The sequence below is a fragment of the Uloborus diversus genome, chromosome 2 (assembly GCF_026930045.1).
Source record: "Uloborus diversus isolate 005 chromosome 2, Udiv.v.3.1, whole genome shotgun sequence".
Classification (NCBI taxonomy): domain Eukaryota; kingdom Metazoa; phylum Arthropoda; class Arachnida; order Araneae; family Uloboridae; genus Uloborus; species Uloborus diversus.
Window position 1 is genome coordinate 60,167,889 of NC_072732.1, and position 17,370 is coordinate 60,185,258.

At 32.6% G+C, this 17,370-nt stretch overlaps 1 protein-coding gene across 1 annotated transcript in view; it reads left to right on the top strand.

Moving 5' to 3' along the window:
• Window positions 1-299: 299 nt before the first annotated feature.
• The window catches only part of LOC129217071 (thyroid transcription factor 1-like), a 73,007-nt gene continuing 55,936 nt past the window's right edge, over window positions 300-17,370 (top strand). Inside the window, exon 1 of the mRNA XM_054851318.1 lies at window positions 300-624. Within this exon, the coding sequence (XP_054707293.1) occupies window positions 300-624 (325 nt within the window). The remainder of the gene's footprint in view (window positions 625-17,370) is intronic.

Sequence of the window (17,370 nt, forward strand, 5' to 3'; positions counted from 1 at the left end):
GAATCAAGTGAGAAAAATTACTTTAAAAAATAGTTCCTGATTTTTTTGATAATCACGAAGAGGAAGAAGAAGAAAAAACAGTCTATCAATTTTCCATGAATCATACTCACACCATGGCATCAAAAGAGGACCGAAATTAAAGGACTGATTGACAAGACTCTTGCAGACTCTTTGTCTTCTGGAGGAAAGTTGTCTTGGCCGAGAACAAAGGGTGAGGCCCGCAGAGAAATAGCAGAGATCTGTTCTGAGACCACTCTCCGAGTGGGGGCTAGATCTCTAGCTCTGGCTTCCGGGAAGCAATGTCCCTGAGTCCCAAACACTCTACGCCGTTTTCCGTGACAGACATCTTGAGCCCCTTGGAGGAGAGTTACAAGAAGGCGGTCGCCGCCGCCGCTGCAGCGGCTGAAAATTCGGGACTTGGGTCCGCGTACGCGAGGAGCCCCCAGTCGCAGGCAACCATGAACGTGCCCGTCACCAACCCTTACATGCATATGTCACAGCTCTCTCACCCCAACACCTTTCCGACCCAGTACTGCAACGGGACCGACATTTCAGCACATTATGGAGACGTCCGGCAATCAGCTCCCGGATGGTACAGTACGGCGCCGGACCCGAGGTTCGCCAGTGAGTACATTTTCTATTTTTTTTTTTTTTCTAATTCTTATTCAATTTTTGTGAAGTACTCAATTTATTAACCGAAGCAAAGGGATGTAAGTGCCAAAATTAAATATTAGAAGATAAGTAGTGAGAATGATAGGAGAAACTCTCAGCAGTTTTGGGAGTAGAGATGGTAATTAGCAGATCTGGAAAGTGCTGCTGTACAGCATGATTTAGAAAAAAAATTTCAATGAAATCCTTCCTACGGTTTGAGCTAACTTGAAGAAATCCACTTACATTCCTTTTCTTCTCATTGCTTCAAATAATGTTTCGTACCCCTTATTCCTGACTTTAAACAACTTTCAAGTGACATGGTGTTGCATGTAGTGTAGGGCCTCTTGGTTTGTTCTCTCTAGCACATAGCTGTCATATTATGACTCTGTCATCTAAGTTGTTGCATCCTTTCTGTGATACAGTTGAAATGTTCTAAGCCAAAACTATATAAGATCATCTACTGTAACAGCCACAAAAAACTACTAAATGACTAAAAGTGTCTCTAAACATAAAAATACCTTTATCGTCAATAATGGACCACAAACGTAGTTCACCTGTTACCCCTACTTTAGTTTACCTGTTATCCGCAAGGTGGTCGCTCAGTAACTGAATCTTGAGTAAAATTTGAAGTGTCTCTGAGGCGCTTTAAATACATCAAGTCACAGTTAAACATTCATCCATTTTTACAAAAAAAAAAAAAAACTTTTTGACACAGGCGTCTAAGCTTAGTCATTGTAAATACAATCGTGGTCGGACACTTGCTTTACAGATTAAATACATAAAAACTAAAAGCTTAATTAACATTCTTGAACAACTCTAATTCTTCATCAAACGTAAGAAATAATAAATTGGTTGTGTTTATAGAACAATCATCAAGAAACGAGATTCATTTGTTAGCATTTCGTGAAATTTAAGATCGGGCTGGAAACATTATATTCATCAAATGAAAACTTCTTTTGCCTGAGCGTTTCCTAAAATCGAACGTCTGGTGACAAATTAGAACGTGAAGATTTAATCTCTTGAATTCTAAATAATCGGTCCTGAGCGTTTCCTAAAATCGAATGTCTTGTGACAAATTAGAACATGAAGATTCAATTTCTTGAATTCTAAATAATCGGTCCTGACTGACTTACATAAATCGTTGGTAAAGGTTGAGTTATTAGGTATCATTGAAGACTTTTTTAAAGGTCCATGACCTGAAATTAGAGACCTAATAAATACTTTTGTGTGATTCTAAAAAAATTACTTGAACTAAAATGGATTAGTCAACTTAAACAGACTTGGGAACATTATGACTATACATTTTGAAAAAAAAACTTGTAGTTAGTTTTTAATTGGTGTGGACACTATAGAATTATATGAATACCTCAAAGGTTTATAGAAATAAATCGCAACAAGCTTCTTTATTCATTTCGTTTTTATATAGCATCGCTAAACATAATTAGAACTTAGTTAGAAAAGGGGAGGAAAATCGTTTAAATGTGTTCGATTATTTGTCTACAAGTCTCAGTTTCTAAAAGTACATAATTTAATCAGGTCGACATGCTGAGAAAAATAGATAATTTTTACTACAGTAGCCCCTCTTTATATCGCGCCCCGTTATATCGCTCATTCGGATATATCGCTCCTTTCTTCTGTCTCCCGAAATATTAAAGTCTGAAAAAAAAAAAAAAAAACTTCGCTTTAAGTTTGAAACCATTTCTGAAAACATATGGTATTGCTCATAGAAGGTCTCTTTCTTCTTTATTTTGTCAATAAACAAAAGGAAGCTATTCTTCTAAATTCACTGGAAAAGCAGCAGCAATACCTGTCATCCAAATTTACTATACCGGCGAAGTATATTTTAGATAGTCTGTAAACTACATGACATCTTCTTTTGTATTGATACATTGCCTTTACAATGAGTGAGAGACATCAAGCAGATGTCATGTCATACTAGCAGAGAACATACGCCCTTCTTTTAGTACAGAACAGATTTGTGCTTGGTTGCACAAACCGGGATTTGCATCAAAGAAAGGAAGATTGTTCTGGACGGGCGAAAGAGTTTTCTGTTAACAATGTGGTTATTTTTACTTTTCACATCCTTTCTACAGCAAGTCAAACGAAGTGAAAAGTCTATTGGGAATAAGAGGGTATTGGAATGCACACTCTTATCTCGCGGCAGCTCAAAAAGATCGTCTTCATTCGCCATTTGATGTTTTTAATTTTCTGACGGTGAAAATTTACTTAAATTTCAATCTTATTTAAATTTCAATAGGTGTGATGATACATTCGTGAACTACATCGAAACCATTAGAAAATCATGTCAAAAAAAAAAAAAAAAAACGAATGCTAATTTACTTATGTATTGAACTTATAACTATTTTTAATGACCTCTGTTATATCGCGCTTTCGGATATATCGCTCTTTTTCTTTGTCCCCCGAAAAGCACGATATAACGAGGGGTTATTCTACTACTTCCAAAAAATAAAACTATCCTTATTTTAGAATGATGCGCCTATAAAGCATGAAGTTTATTTCTATTTGCATTTTTTTTTTTTTTTTACGTTTTAATTTGTATTTTCTGGTCCAACAAAATTTTAGTTTACAGGAGAAAAACACCAAATTAAAAATAATAATGTATTTAAAATTAAAATGAGCTCGAGAAATATAACATTGCAAATACAGATTGCATTCGGCGTGGATCAGCTAAGGATTTCTTGAAACATAGCGTTAATGCAGTTATAATTAATTGAATGCTTATAGTATAAAAATGAAAAGATAAGTTAAAAGCTCAGAAATTGAACATTTTGATTTAGTACGCTTTGACGTTAAAGTGACACTGTGTTAAAGTAACACTGTTGTAAACATCAGAAACTCTGTACGTTAGTGAACTCATAAAAGTTTCAAAAATGCATCAGCTGAAAATTGTATTCAAAAAGTATATTGGGGAATGCAAGTGTGCCAAAGCATGCCGTACATTTCAAAATCTGTTCTTCAGTTTCACTTTTAAAAAATAAGTTCTTTTTCTGTTGATTAAGAGCATTTAATTTTAATGAAAACTTCAAAACTATTTAACGTAAATTTAAAAAACGTATTTTCAAGGGAAATGCAATTGAATTAATTTTGGAGGTTTTTCTTCTACTTCGGACATGAAAGAAATGTTTCAAGTTAAATTGTAATTATTTTTACTGAAAATTATTCCAGTGTCCCTATTTTTATCACTGGAAACAAATGATGAAAAATATTTAAACAATTATCTTACATTTAATTTACACTTAAGCTTTTTCTTCCTGCTCCCCCCCCCCCCCCCCACTCCCTTCCCTAAATAACTTACAGTTTCAATTTTTTTCTTTCTTTTTTTTAATATTCGTTTTCTTCTTTTTATCTACCCCCCCCCCCCCCCTTTTTTTTCTTTGCCATGATATGTTATTTGAGGTGAGGCAAATGTAATGTCTCATTGACTTTCATAATTGAATTTTCTAATTAAGAAGATGTTGTCCCTTTCAAAGATTTTAAAAATTAAAATCTCAATGAATAAGATTGGCAACTGAGGGCAAATATGGTAAAAATGCATTTTCATTCTCATCACGGATGCGTTTGAAAATGCAAATCTTTGGTACGCATAATAATTTTCTATTTAAATATTTATTGCTTAATTCGATTAACGTTTAAATGTAAATCCTTGTCAAAACTTTACTTTGTCACCATTGCAAACAAAATTAAATAAAAGTAACTAAACCATAACTAGTTTATAAAAAAAGCACCCCGTCAAAAATATTTAATTTATTTAAAGTGCTTTTTTTATATGAAATTCTGTTATTGATTTCAGTTCCTGTATTTTGAACTTCGAGTAAATGTGAAACGCGCGCGCGAGATTTGGAATCAACTATTAAAATAAAGCATTTCAAGAAACATTTCGAGCAAACTATTTCCAAATGCACGCCACCATAAAGATTCCAATACAAAGTTGAAGAGATTGATTTTTTTTTTCATCTGTTGTTTCAGTTAGAAAAAGTTGCATCTATTAATTTCAGTTTCATCTTTTGGTTAGTTAGACAATATTTATATTGTTTTGAATGTAGTCTCGTAAATTGATTTCCCTTACTGTATTTAAATATTTTTATAAAATGTACAACGATTTGGAAAAATTCATTAAAATTAATCATTTTGAAGAAAATTTTGAACAAACGATTTTCAAATTTATGAAACATAGGTAGAACATGAACTATCCGTGAACCATAGAACATAATGAATCAACATTGATAAAATTGATTCTATTGATTTCTTTTCTTTTTATTGACTTCAGTGATTGTATTCAAAATGTTAACCACAATGTGAAACAATTTGTCAAACTTTTAAATTAAAACATTTCAAAGAATATTTCGCTCAAATTTTATTAAATACATGAATCATAACTGTCCCTAGACAGGGTTCGATGGAAAAGGGTTTGGAAAGGGATGTAAATTAATCGTTGCGGTCTCTCTTGGGGAAAGCTATTGACGGAGCACGGTTTAAATGAAATTCTAATTAGCATATTTCTCCCCTTGTAGTGTCTTTATGTTTGCTTTTCTGAAATGCCATGTTACCGGAAATGAGTTGCCTTTTTCAACCAGCATTCTTTAAATAAAATTAATGAAATATAAGGCCATTCCACGGAAAACGGTTATTTTGTCCCGTACGTGACGCCTCATATATGTTATAAAAATAATAATTTAAAACATTAATGAACAACATTTTTCTGCTTAAAAAATTACAAACTTATGTGTGATATCTTAAGCAATAAATTTCTTCATTGCCCTTTAAAATTATTACTTTTTAATGAAATGTATGAACCGTCTCGCGCGGGACAAAAAGTTGACGTTTTCGTGGAATGGCTCAATAATGTATTTGCAACGTATGCAGTTGTCTGCCGATTGCATCTATTTCGTGCTCATTAGTGATTGCAGATGAAAAGTACGGAAATATTATTGTGTTAATATGTATTTTAAATTAATGTGCAAAATAGATTAAAAATTACGAAAACTCAAAATTCCATTATTTGAGCCGGTATAAGGTTTAATAGCAACATACAGTAGAACCTCGATTATCCGAGCTTCAATTAACCGATGTTTCTGTTAACCGACAATGAAGTCTTTTTTTTTTCCTTTTGCCTAAATACGTAAGCTCTAAAATTACGACGCATTTTATTTCTCTGCCTGTGCTGCCTGCTGTTCTGCCTCAAAAACTAACTTCTAAGAAACATAAGACAGACCCATATTTAGAGCAGATGACAGATACTAACTACACCAATAGAAATTTTTTTGCCTAAAAAATTGCTTGATCGGAGAGCTATTGCCAGAAATTTGGGACTTTTGCAAGGAATGGTAACAGATTTCACAACAAAGATGTACATTTAATAAAATGACGAACTTTCAATTTTAAACTAATTTATTTTCTGGAAATTTATGTGTTTTTCAAAGGCATCTGTTAATATTTAAGTTTGTGCATTGTAAAAAAAATCAATTGACTTTTAAAACTTACTACAAGTTATTTTCTTATTTTAGTCTTTTAACTGTAAAACATTATTGAGCAATCACGATTGCTTATTATTCTCATTTGACTGTTTTGATGTCCTATCTTTTTATTTTCTCACCGCCACCCTCCGCACCCTGTCACCGTCGACCGGCTCCTCACGATGCTGCTCCTGTAGCGAAAGCCGTCTCCAGGTTGCATCCATGTCCTACACACACACACGCACGCACACACACATACACACACATACACACAACTACCCACACATTCATGCCTGCACTGACACAAACACATATGACTACAAACACATACACATACCCCCCCCCCCCCACACACATACACACATTCATATACACAACCACCCACACACTTATGCCAGCACACAGACAAATACACATGCCTACACACACATACACAGACCCCTACACACAAACACACATACCCCCACACACAAACACACACGCCTACATACACACACTTGTGATTGCGAAAAACATAATTTGAATTCAAGATGTCAAAATTCAAATTAATTTTTTTTACATGTTCATTTTATCCTTTAAAAATATTCTATTGTATTTTATTTAATGCATTTTCAAACTTTGAGATACTGACATGCTTTTGTACAAAGTTTTCACTAACCGAGATCCCCGACATCCGAGGCACCTGCGGCCCCAGTTAGCTCGGATAAACGAGGTTCTGCTGTAAGTGCTTAGTAGAGTTGTTAGAGCGAATGAAACCTGATGTCCTGGTCTGAATGTTGTCGTTAATACAATGCGAACAGACATTTAGGAGACAAAAATGAAGAACACTGATAATTTAAATTTTGTGATATTTTTTTAATTCAAAAAAAAAAGCCTTAATTGTATACTTTCATAATAAGAATTGTGGATCAGAACTCAGTCTAAAAAAATGTAAAATTTAATATGCTTCATGAAAATTATGTCCTGTAAGTAATCCGTATTCACTTATTTAAAATGAAATTCACTATCAAATAGTCACGTACAAATCGATGACTTTTCTTCAAGGTTTTTAAAAAATACCGTTTCATACTCTTTTTGTCTTTATTTTAATGTCAAGGGAAAGTGGGCCAAAAATGGCGAAAATGTAAAGCCATCAGCAAAGATCTTAGGAAATAGCGCAACATTTTGTAAATGACTTAGAAAATAACTATGCTGAACAGTGGTTTGCATTTTCAAACGCATCCTTGATGTGAATGAAAATGAATATTTTCCCTCAGAGTTGCTTATCTTATTCATTAAAAGTTTGACCTTTAAAATCTTGGAAATGTATGACATCTTCCGAATAAAGAAATTCAATAATGAAATCCAATGAAACATCACGTTAACCAAACTATAAACTACACATCATGCAAAAAAAAGGAGGGGGGAGGGGCGAATGAAAGAAGAAAAAATATGCATCATTTTAAAGTGGGGGGGGGGAGGGTGAATAGAAAGATAATAAAATAACACAAACATTAAGTGACGTAAGATAAATGCTCAAAATTTTTCATCATTTGCTTTTTTTTTCATCTGTTTCTAATAATGAAAGTATTGCCCTTCTTTCCCAAAATAGTTTTCAGTAAAAAAATTTCAATTTAGCTTTAAACGCTTCTTTTACTATATCCCAAGTAGAAGAAAATCTCTGAAAGTAATTCAACTGCAGTTTCCTTGAAAATACGATTTTAGATTTACGTTAAACAGTTTTGAAGTTTTCATTAAAGTTGAATGGTAGATGTATGGAAGCTTTTAATCAACAGAAAATGAATACTTATTCTTTAAACATAAAACTTTTGAACAGATTTTAAATGTTCGACATACTTTTACACAAAATGCATTCATCAACTGTGAAAATGTTAGATTTTGTGGAAATTATTTTCAGTGCTATTTGTTCTTTGGAAGAACTGGGATAAGAAGTTCCGTCCAGAGCTGAACGAGTCTACTTTCCCGTATACCAGCATTGACTTTCTAGCATCTAGTCAATATTCTCTCTATTAGCTGAAAGTGAAAATTATGTAAAACATGCCTTTTTAACATTTGAAGTTCATTTCTAAAAACAAAATATACCTCTCTCATCTGAGAAATAGATACGTAAAAAAAAAAAATCAACGAACAAACAAAGTAACAACACCTTTTAAACAATGCAGCTAAAACATTTTTTTTTTCGTAAATAAAAATATCTTTAATTGTTTTCAAAAAAAGAAGAAGAAGTAAAAATAAAATCGTTTGTTGTTCTTTCTTTTGCGGAAAAAAAAAAGCACCTTGGGACCTCGTCGCAAAAATTTTAAAGGAAATAATAAGTATACTTTAGGAAATAAATAAATTAATAATAAAATGTCATCTTAAATAAATAAATTTTGTCAAAATCATCTGCACAGCTATTTCTGTCTGATAAGAAATAAAGCACTCCGAATTTATTTTCAATTCCCGTAGCCAAAAATATAAATAATCAATTAAAAAATTAGATTGAAAATAAAAACAAATCATCAGAACTATCCTTATTTCACAGTAAAAAAAAGCTGCAGAATCGGAGTTGGAAGTGGACTGATTTTGGGGTAAAGAAGTCGGAGACCGGAGAAGAAAGCTTTAAATTCCAAGTGTATGTCATTTTCCCACCAGAGTCCTTTCTGTAAAGGCCGCGGAATCATGATCGAAGTCGTAGTCGAACGCCCTAAAATTCTGGAAGTCAAAGTTGGTATCCGGAGCTGGCCACCATCCCACTGACTCATACTGATGAAAATATTAGCACTTTGATATCATTTTATCTTGATTCCGCTATATTTATCTCTGACTTGTGTCAATGTTAAGTCTAAATTTTAATTTTTTTTCTAATAACTTTTTTTCTATGTTTGGAAACCAAAAATTGAGAACACATTCAGAATTTGCAATTTTTGGAGTCAACATTTTCGTGTTGTCGTTACTGCTAAAAAAAATTGAATCGTTAAAAAAAGTACCCTCAAAATAGCTACATCAAAAAATATTTTTAGTAGATGTTCTTCATCAAGAGCTTTTTCCGGCGAAGTTTGTTTGAAGTAAATCTGTCTTCCAGTTCCGGACTTATATTTGTCTTAAATTTTCCCGTAGGTCGCGAGATCTTTCGAACAAAAAAAGTTTGTTCGAATCAGATTATTCATTTAAAAGTTATTGTGTGTGTGTGCTTGGGGGGGGGGACAAACCGACACACATTTTCCCTTCTCAAGACCCTGCTTTCTATGTGTTGGTTTTTCGATATTTATTTAATTATTTAAATTATTTTTGACTTATTTTGTTTTAGTGATATTTTTAAGATTGATTGATTAAGGGTTGATTGTATCAATGTGTTTATCGTCTTTCTTTTACTTTTATGGAAAGTAGGCTGAAGTAGATCAGGTTTGGTTCACATAATGAAATAAATTCATATAATACGGATTTTCCAAGATCACTAATATTTTAATTTATAGATTAATTGTAATTCAATCAGAATAATATTCAAGTTATGCTCGTACGTTTCGAGTTAATTAAATTATGACAATTCAGCAATTTCATGATATGAAAATTCTTTTTGGTGTATTAAAAAAACAGTTTTGAAGATTTTTGAATTTATTTCCGGTTTGGCTCCAGTATAAGAAGTGGTACGCATAATGTACACAGAAAAAAATATGCGTTATTCATCATGTACTAATAATTAAATTGCATATCTTGTTATAAAATAACTTAACTTTAAGGATGGATATAAAACTGTTTCAGCTCGACGTATTTCCAAAACATTTCTCTCTATATGCTCGCTAAATTTCCTATTTGTATGTTAAGATAGACTGTAAAAGATATCTCCTGCAAGCTTTTCAAAGCTAATTTAAGCAGAGAAATAGAAAATACAATTGTATTAGCACTTTTTTTTTACATTTTTTTAATCACAAAATCATCTTTTTACTCTTATCTTTTTTTTTCTTAAAGGGCTTTTTAAAATAACACTTTTGCGAAAACATTTAAATTAAACTTTATTCTTTCAATAAACTTTAATCGATGTTTCGGTGTGATTCTTCATTGCTTTGAATAATTTTGAGCTTAATGAAAATTCTAACTTAGTAATTATTATCGTATTATAGTATTAGATATTATTTCATATTTCAAAAAAGGGCTCTATCAATCAATCATGCGGAAAATTCTTTTAACTATTAACCTCTCTCTTGTGGTTCGAGTTATAAAATTGGTGGCACATTTGTAAAAGTCGTTTTTGCTTTGAAATTAAAATCCGATTTTTTGCCCTGAGCTTGATGCCGTCCGTAGCTAACTTGAAGTAACCTTTGTTTAGCAAAATACAACGGGGAAACTTTCTGTTTTAACTAATTCACATTACCAAAAAAGTATTTGCAGTTCTCTTAAAACTTCTTTTCATGGAAACGGACATACAAATATTGAATTTTTAATACGTTTTGCTCATTTTCCATGACGGAATTTTTTAAAATAAGATTTCATTCATTTTTGCGTTTTATTTTATTTAATTTATATATTTTTTCAGTAGTTATTTAATAGCTCAGTCTAGTTAGTAAACCTTTCCCTTGCAGATGTAGAACAAAATTGTGGTACAATCGTAAAATCCATTTTTGCCTTGAAGTTATTTCCTGATTTTAACCCCATGCAGATACGATAGCTACATTGGAATAACTTACGTTATATATATATATAAAAAAAAAAACGTGTATGGGGAGAATATTTATATTAATTTTTTTGTTTCATCATCTTACAAAAAACGTGTTTTTTTCCCCCTTCCACGAGAATATTACATTTAAAAATTTTTAAATCAAAGTGATCCTTAAATACATATTGAAACTGATGATTCATTACCCAATAAATTTCGGAGTAAATGAACCGAATTATGCGGAAAGGGTGAAGTTAAAACAATTTAGCTTGCTTAAATTGGATAATGACTAATCACATGAAATAAGAATCAAGTTCAACACATTCAACGAGAAATTGATTCAACATTACGGAAATGATTGCTCTTTATAATTAAGTAGAATTTCGAGTCAGTCAAAAGTATATATATCAATATGCAGGGTGTTCCGTTTCAACCTGAAGGACCTTAGCAACCGTTAGTCCTAGATGCATACTTCCAATTGCAAAAATGTTTAAAATCAGATGCAGAGTTAAGACATTGAAAGTTTGAAATTAGAATGAAAATAAGTCAAAAAATACAAAATTTAACTTTTTATACGAGCCACAGGTCTCCTAACTTATGTTTCGGGAAATAATCTCCATTAAAAATAATTCCCACAAAAAGTTTGAAATTAGTACGACCAATATTCACCGAAATATAAAACGCAGCGTTTTGTGACTTACACCGCTTTTCACTCGCCGTCAATAGCACATTTTGAGGGAAAATATAGCGATTAACAAGCGTTTAAAATTATATCTGAGCATAGAGTTCCGTTTTTCAAATTCTTCGAGGTTTTGTAGCGTGTTTTTGCGAATCACGCGGCATAACATTTACATTTATTTTTGAATAGCAATGAAAACTACAAATACCTTGTTTTTCTTACTATTTGACGATCTGTCATTCTTCTGAAAAGGCCATAAGTTCAAATCTCATCTTCTGTATGGTCCCTTAAATTTTTAAACTGAAATATCTCCTTGAGTTTTGGTCGCACAAATGTCAAGTTTTTTGTGTAAGAAATAGTTCTTAATGAAGATTATTTCTCTAAACATTAGTTAGGGTACCTGGGGCCTGTATAAAAAGTTAAATTTTGTATTTTTTGACTCATCTTTATTTTTGCTTCGAACTTTCAATATCTTAATCCTGCATCTGATTTTGAACATTTATGCAATTGGGAGTATGCATCTAGGACTAACGGTTGCGAAAATAAAGGTCTTGCAGGTTTAAACGGTATCATATCTATCTTTTATATATTTATTTACCTACTTTGACTTATATCTTTGTGCATATTTCTTGATTAATTTTTAGTTTTGAAAAATTTTCTATGTGGTAACGCTTCAGTTTACGAGAACTTCTGTCTCTCCTTGTGTGGATACACCCTAAAACTATCTTACACACTCTAAGAAATTTCACCGTTAGAATACGGTCAGTGACCGGCAGAAAGTGGTCCGGTCACTGCTCGTAAAAATAATATTCTGCCCGTAATCTTTCATGACCGTAAAAATAATAGGTTTGCCAGTAATTTCCTCCCCGTAAAATAAAAGGGGAGTGACCGTAAATTGACAATGTGCCCGTGAAAATTATATTCCTTTTCTACGGCCACTGCCCGTACATTGACTATATGCCCGTAAAAGCTAGAATTTGTTTTCTACGCCCATTGACCGTAAATTGATATTGATTCGTAAAAGCTAAAATTTATTTTCTAGGCCTATTGCCCGTAAATTGATATTGCTGCCGTAAAAGCTAGAATTTATTCTCTACGCCTATTGCCCGTAAATTGATATTACTTCCGTAAAAGCTATAATTCGTTTTCTAGGATCACTGCCCGTAAATTGGCGTTATGCTCATAAAACTTTTCTATGGTCACTGCCTCCTGTAAATTAACATGATGTTCATAAAAAAATGTCATTCTTTATCGTCACTGCCCATAAATTATTAGGTGCTTTAAAACTTAGTTTATTGTCCTATTAGAACCAAGTTATGAATAAAAGTTTTAAGAACACAATAAAATGCAAGTCATTTTTACAATTCAATTAATACGTAAAATAGGCTAACACTGTTAGTAATGCAGTTTGAGGACCCCAGTTGCCAGAATTATAAATATTCTATTAAATGATCTCTAAAAATGAGAATGCATGTTTAAGAGAGAGAAGTATAAAAAGAAAAATATAGAAAAAATCCTGTGAAATAAGGGAAACTTAACTGAAAAAAAAACAAAAAACAAATTCAGTAAAGCTTTTTTACTGTATGGATTATAGTAAAATACAACACTTAATATTTTATGTAAAATGCTTACATACACAATAATTTGTTTCATCGCTAAAACACATGTTATGAATCAATTATTCGAATTATAAAATTAAGTTGTGACTGATTTTCAGCTTATAATCACATTAATCCTCAAATTGCCAATAACCAGGCAATTACTATGAATGATGGAAAACTCGATTAACTTTTTTAAGAACTATTATTTCGTTGAGAAATATATAAATATATTTGTGCTGAGAAATGACGACGAATCCGAAGTTGTTTAACACAAATAAACAGATTACTGAATACTACACGTCTTTCGGGGTTTCCAGGTACACCCTTTTCAATTGAAAGTTGTGAACTTCTGGATGTAAAGACGTCCGGTTAAAAGCAACGAAAATGAACAGCAGACAGCTTAAATAGCAAAATAGCAATTAACAAAAACAAGACAAAATGGAATTCAACGCCGAAAATTAATGCATGATTCCCTTAGAGAAAATTAATGCTTAACGGTTTTTTCTGAAGGGAATTATGCAATAAATTTCGGCTTTGAGTTCCATTTTGTCTTGTTTGTTTTTATTAATTGCCATTTTGCTATTTAAGCTGTCTGCTGTTCATTTTCGTTGCTTTTTACCGGATGTCTTTACATCCAGAAGCTCACAACTTTGAATTGAAAAAGGGGTTCCTGGAACCCTGAAATACATGTTTTCAGTAGGTAACCTGTTAAATTGTGCTAATCAACGTTGGATATTACTTGTCATGTTATTTCTTGGTTTGAAATATTTACCAAAAATAAAACTGTTTCATCAAAATGCAGCATATTTTTGGATGAATTATCTTTTTTTTTTAAGCTGAATTCACTCTTCTTTAACGATCTAAGTGCTATTGCTGACTCATTATTCACTGCGAAAGGATTACCGCATTTTTAAGCAAATATAAATACAAGTAACAATCATTGGGATCTCTGTGGCCGTGCGGTGAGAAGTATTATCTTTGACAGCAGCTTGCGTGTAAAGAAGGTCGAGGGTTTGCTTCCAATCTTCTTCCTGATGTCATTTCCTTTGTTTGTGATGTATATTCCATTCTGACTTTTGCTATCTATGCTCCCTGTGGAGCAAAGTAAAATATTTGTAATATAAATAATAATAATAATAATAATAGTAATAGTAATAGTAATAATAATAATAATAATAATAACAGTTATTCGCAAACATTCCTTGATAAAAATTGTCACAAAAATTGCAAAAAATCAAGAAAATTAATCTAGGAAAAGTATTATTATCAAGATGACGACGAATTACGAGACTTAGAGTATCTATACTGTAAAGAAAGTTATTCAACTTAAGATCACAAAATTCATGCATCCAGAGTGAAGTGTGATGTTTTTTTTTTTTTTTTTTTTGGATGACTCACGAACGTAGGGACATAACTCAAGCAAGCCGTTTTTCTCTCATGTATACACACACACAAAACAGAATAAATAAAATAAACAGAAAGAAAGTAAGCTAATTTTTATTTAAAGAACAGTTTGTTATTATTATTATTATTATTTAAGAATGATTTTTTATAACTCATTAGCAACCTCGTAAAAAAGTGTTCAGACAACCTTTATTAATATTTTGATTTTTCTTTCATGACGTTTCAGACATAAATGTTGACAAGGAATTCAAAATAATCGAGGGCGGAGGGGGGGAGGAGAGCCACTTTAATGCTTCTACTGATAGATATATACAATACAATGGAAATTTTAACAATGAAATGCTGCTCAAGTAAATTCCTCAATGTGGAAACATTAGTACACAAAACAAGAAAAATGTGTGTTGAAAATGTGTACAATGAGCATGGGAAAAACTAATAAAGTACTAAAGTAGATAAAATGCTTTGTCGTAAAAAGTAAATACTAAAGAAAAAATTAGAAAACTACAAGTAAAATAAGAGAAAATAATAAAATTCATTAAGCTATATAAACGCTAATCTATCTTTGCATTTAAAAAATGGTCATATTACTCAAAAATCAGACAATTTTCATAAGTAACGATCGCGTGAGAAATGAAGAATTATGCATATTGTGACGAAATATGCATAATGTGAAATATGCATAATGCAAAGTTGAATACTCTACGAGAAAATTCGGAAACGAAAACTGAAAATATTTAAGTCAAATTAGCATGCATTAGGTTGCTTATTCAAAAGATGCTCAGTTCTTGGAACGTACACTGCTAAAAATTCAGGGAACTTTTACGGTAAATATTACTGTAAAATAAGCATTTGCAATACAGAAAAAAAAATACAGCAAATTGCATCGACAAAAATAAACGATTGAGAGCCAATTGCAACACCAGATGACTTACCGTGCGAAACAGATAACACCGTATTTCCCCTCACTCGATGTATCCCAACTCGTATGTTGGGTAGCAAAGCTGCCAGCCAATCCAAAGGTCGTGAGATCGAACCTACAGTCCGCATTTTGCGTTTTTTAACTCTCGTTTATTCTACTGTAAAATGTTACAGTAAAATAGGATTTTGCGGTAAAATTTACTGGCAACCTGGATGCTAGTAACTCTTACCGTAAAATTAAAGGATTTTTTTAAACAGTGTAAGCATCAGAAAATTAAAGCTCTTGAATCAATTTAACCCTGTATCAACTGAAACCGGTCTCCGATACTCCCCTGGTCCGTCCTAAGTTATTAAGGAGAAGGCAAGCACGAGTGGTTGGTATATTGATAAGTCCTATATTGCTTGTCATAGTTCTGCAATGAAAATTAGATACACATGGTGTAGGATGGAGCTATGCATACGATTTTTCGAAGCTATACCTTTCCTGCAGCTTGTACAGCACCAAAAGGGTGCGTGAAAATGATCATAAAACTAAGGGACTATTTAGTGAAAACTGATTGAACAGAAAATGTCCTCGTGACTTTTGATTACCTACATCTTGTCAGTTAAAACAGCTATAAAAAGAATTAAACTTTCAATCAGTTTTTAAAAAATCATAAAATAAGTAAGAAGTAATCAAATATTTTTAAATTTCAGAAAAAAATCAAAATTTTTCATTGGTGAAGCAAAGAAATTAAACTTCTTTAGAGGCTAAATGTAGCATAAATAGGAACACGTTTGGGATCGAAAGAAGAGCTTTTAGGCGTGAAAACTTTATATTCGAGAAATTTTAAAAACGGGTTTCACTTTGTAGTACATTTTAAGGCAAATAACTTTTTCTAAAAGGAAAAAGGAGAATTAATGGAATTTCAACGATTAAACCTTATTAAAAGCTACTAAAAGACAACCTACCTTAAATTAATCAAAAGTAAAAAACTAAAGGTCATCCTGAAAATACATAACTAAATTTAATTTTCGTTGTAGTTATTCAAGGATTGCAATGACGATATAAAATCATTTTACGTTTGTGACGTTAACATCTTAAAACAGATAACTAATGACTCTAACTAGTTAATTTCTTTAGCAGGCAATCCGAAAACGAAATAATTGGAAAAACTTCACTGAATCGTCAGTAAAATTTTTCTCGACCACAGTCGACGAATACTCGCAAGTGCATTTAGGATATTTCCACAGCTTCACTGGACTGTGGAAAGAATAAACGAGGAGAAAGAATCCTGCTCAGAATGCCTCGCGAAATGCTTCCTCTCCTTCCGAACGAGAAAGAATCCTCATCTCGAATCCCAGGAGGGGAAGGGGAAAACCCTTTTCGGAAAGATTTCGAACGAGACCTTTCTCTTCCCCAAATGATACTTCAGCGATTGTTGCAGCCACAATGACCCTCCCGCATCTTTCCATATGTGCGCGTATATTTAAACGCTAAACAACGTTTGACTATGCTTCCATCTCTGCGTTAAAAGAAGAGCAGCCAAGAGTCGTGTGGCTCAACTGTTACAACACATCCTCCATTCGAAAAGGGTGCTCTGCTGCTCTCTCCAATCCCCAGGTTCTGGTAATTCCTTCGAGTATATTAGAGGGCCACTCAGTCCTCCGGTGGAGGGTCACTCATTGGGTGCTGAAGATCTCGTGATGCCACTTCACACCACCCCAGAGAAGCCTTTTCTTCAGTGCTGGAGAAGAGGGCAATTGCCTTTTGCCGGAGGTGGAACTTTTTTAAACCCCGGCGTCACTTTTACTCATCATCAGGATTTTTTTTTTTAATCTTGCCCCTTCCTTTATTATTAGTATTATTAACTCTCTTAACTTTTTCATCACTTTATTAGAGCCTCGCCTTCAAGTGTTGCCAAAGTGAGAAGGTTTTTTGCCACAAAAACAGCTCAAACTCTGAACATTTTTTGCGCAAGTGATGCTTGCGTTTAAACTCATTATGGATTTTTTTTAGCCTTCTAATAA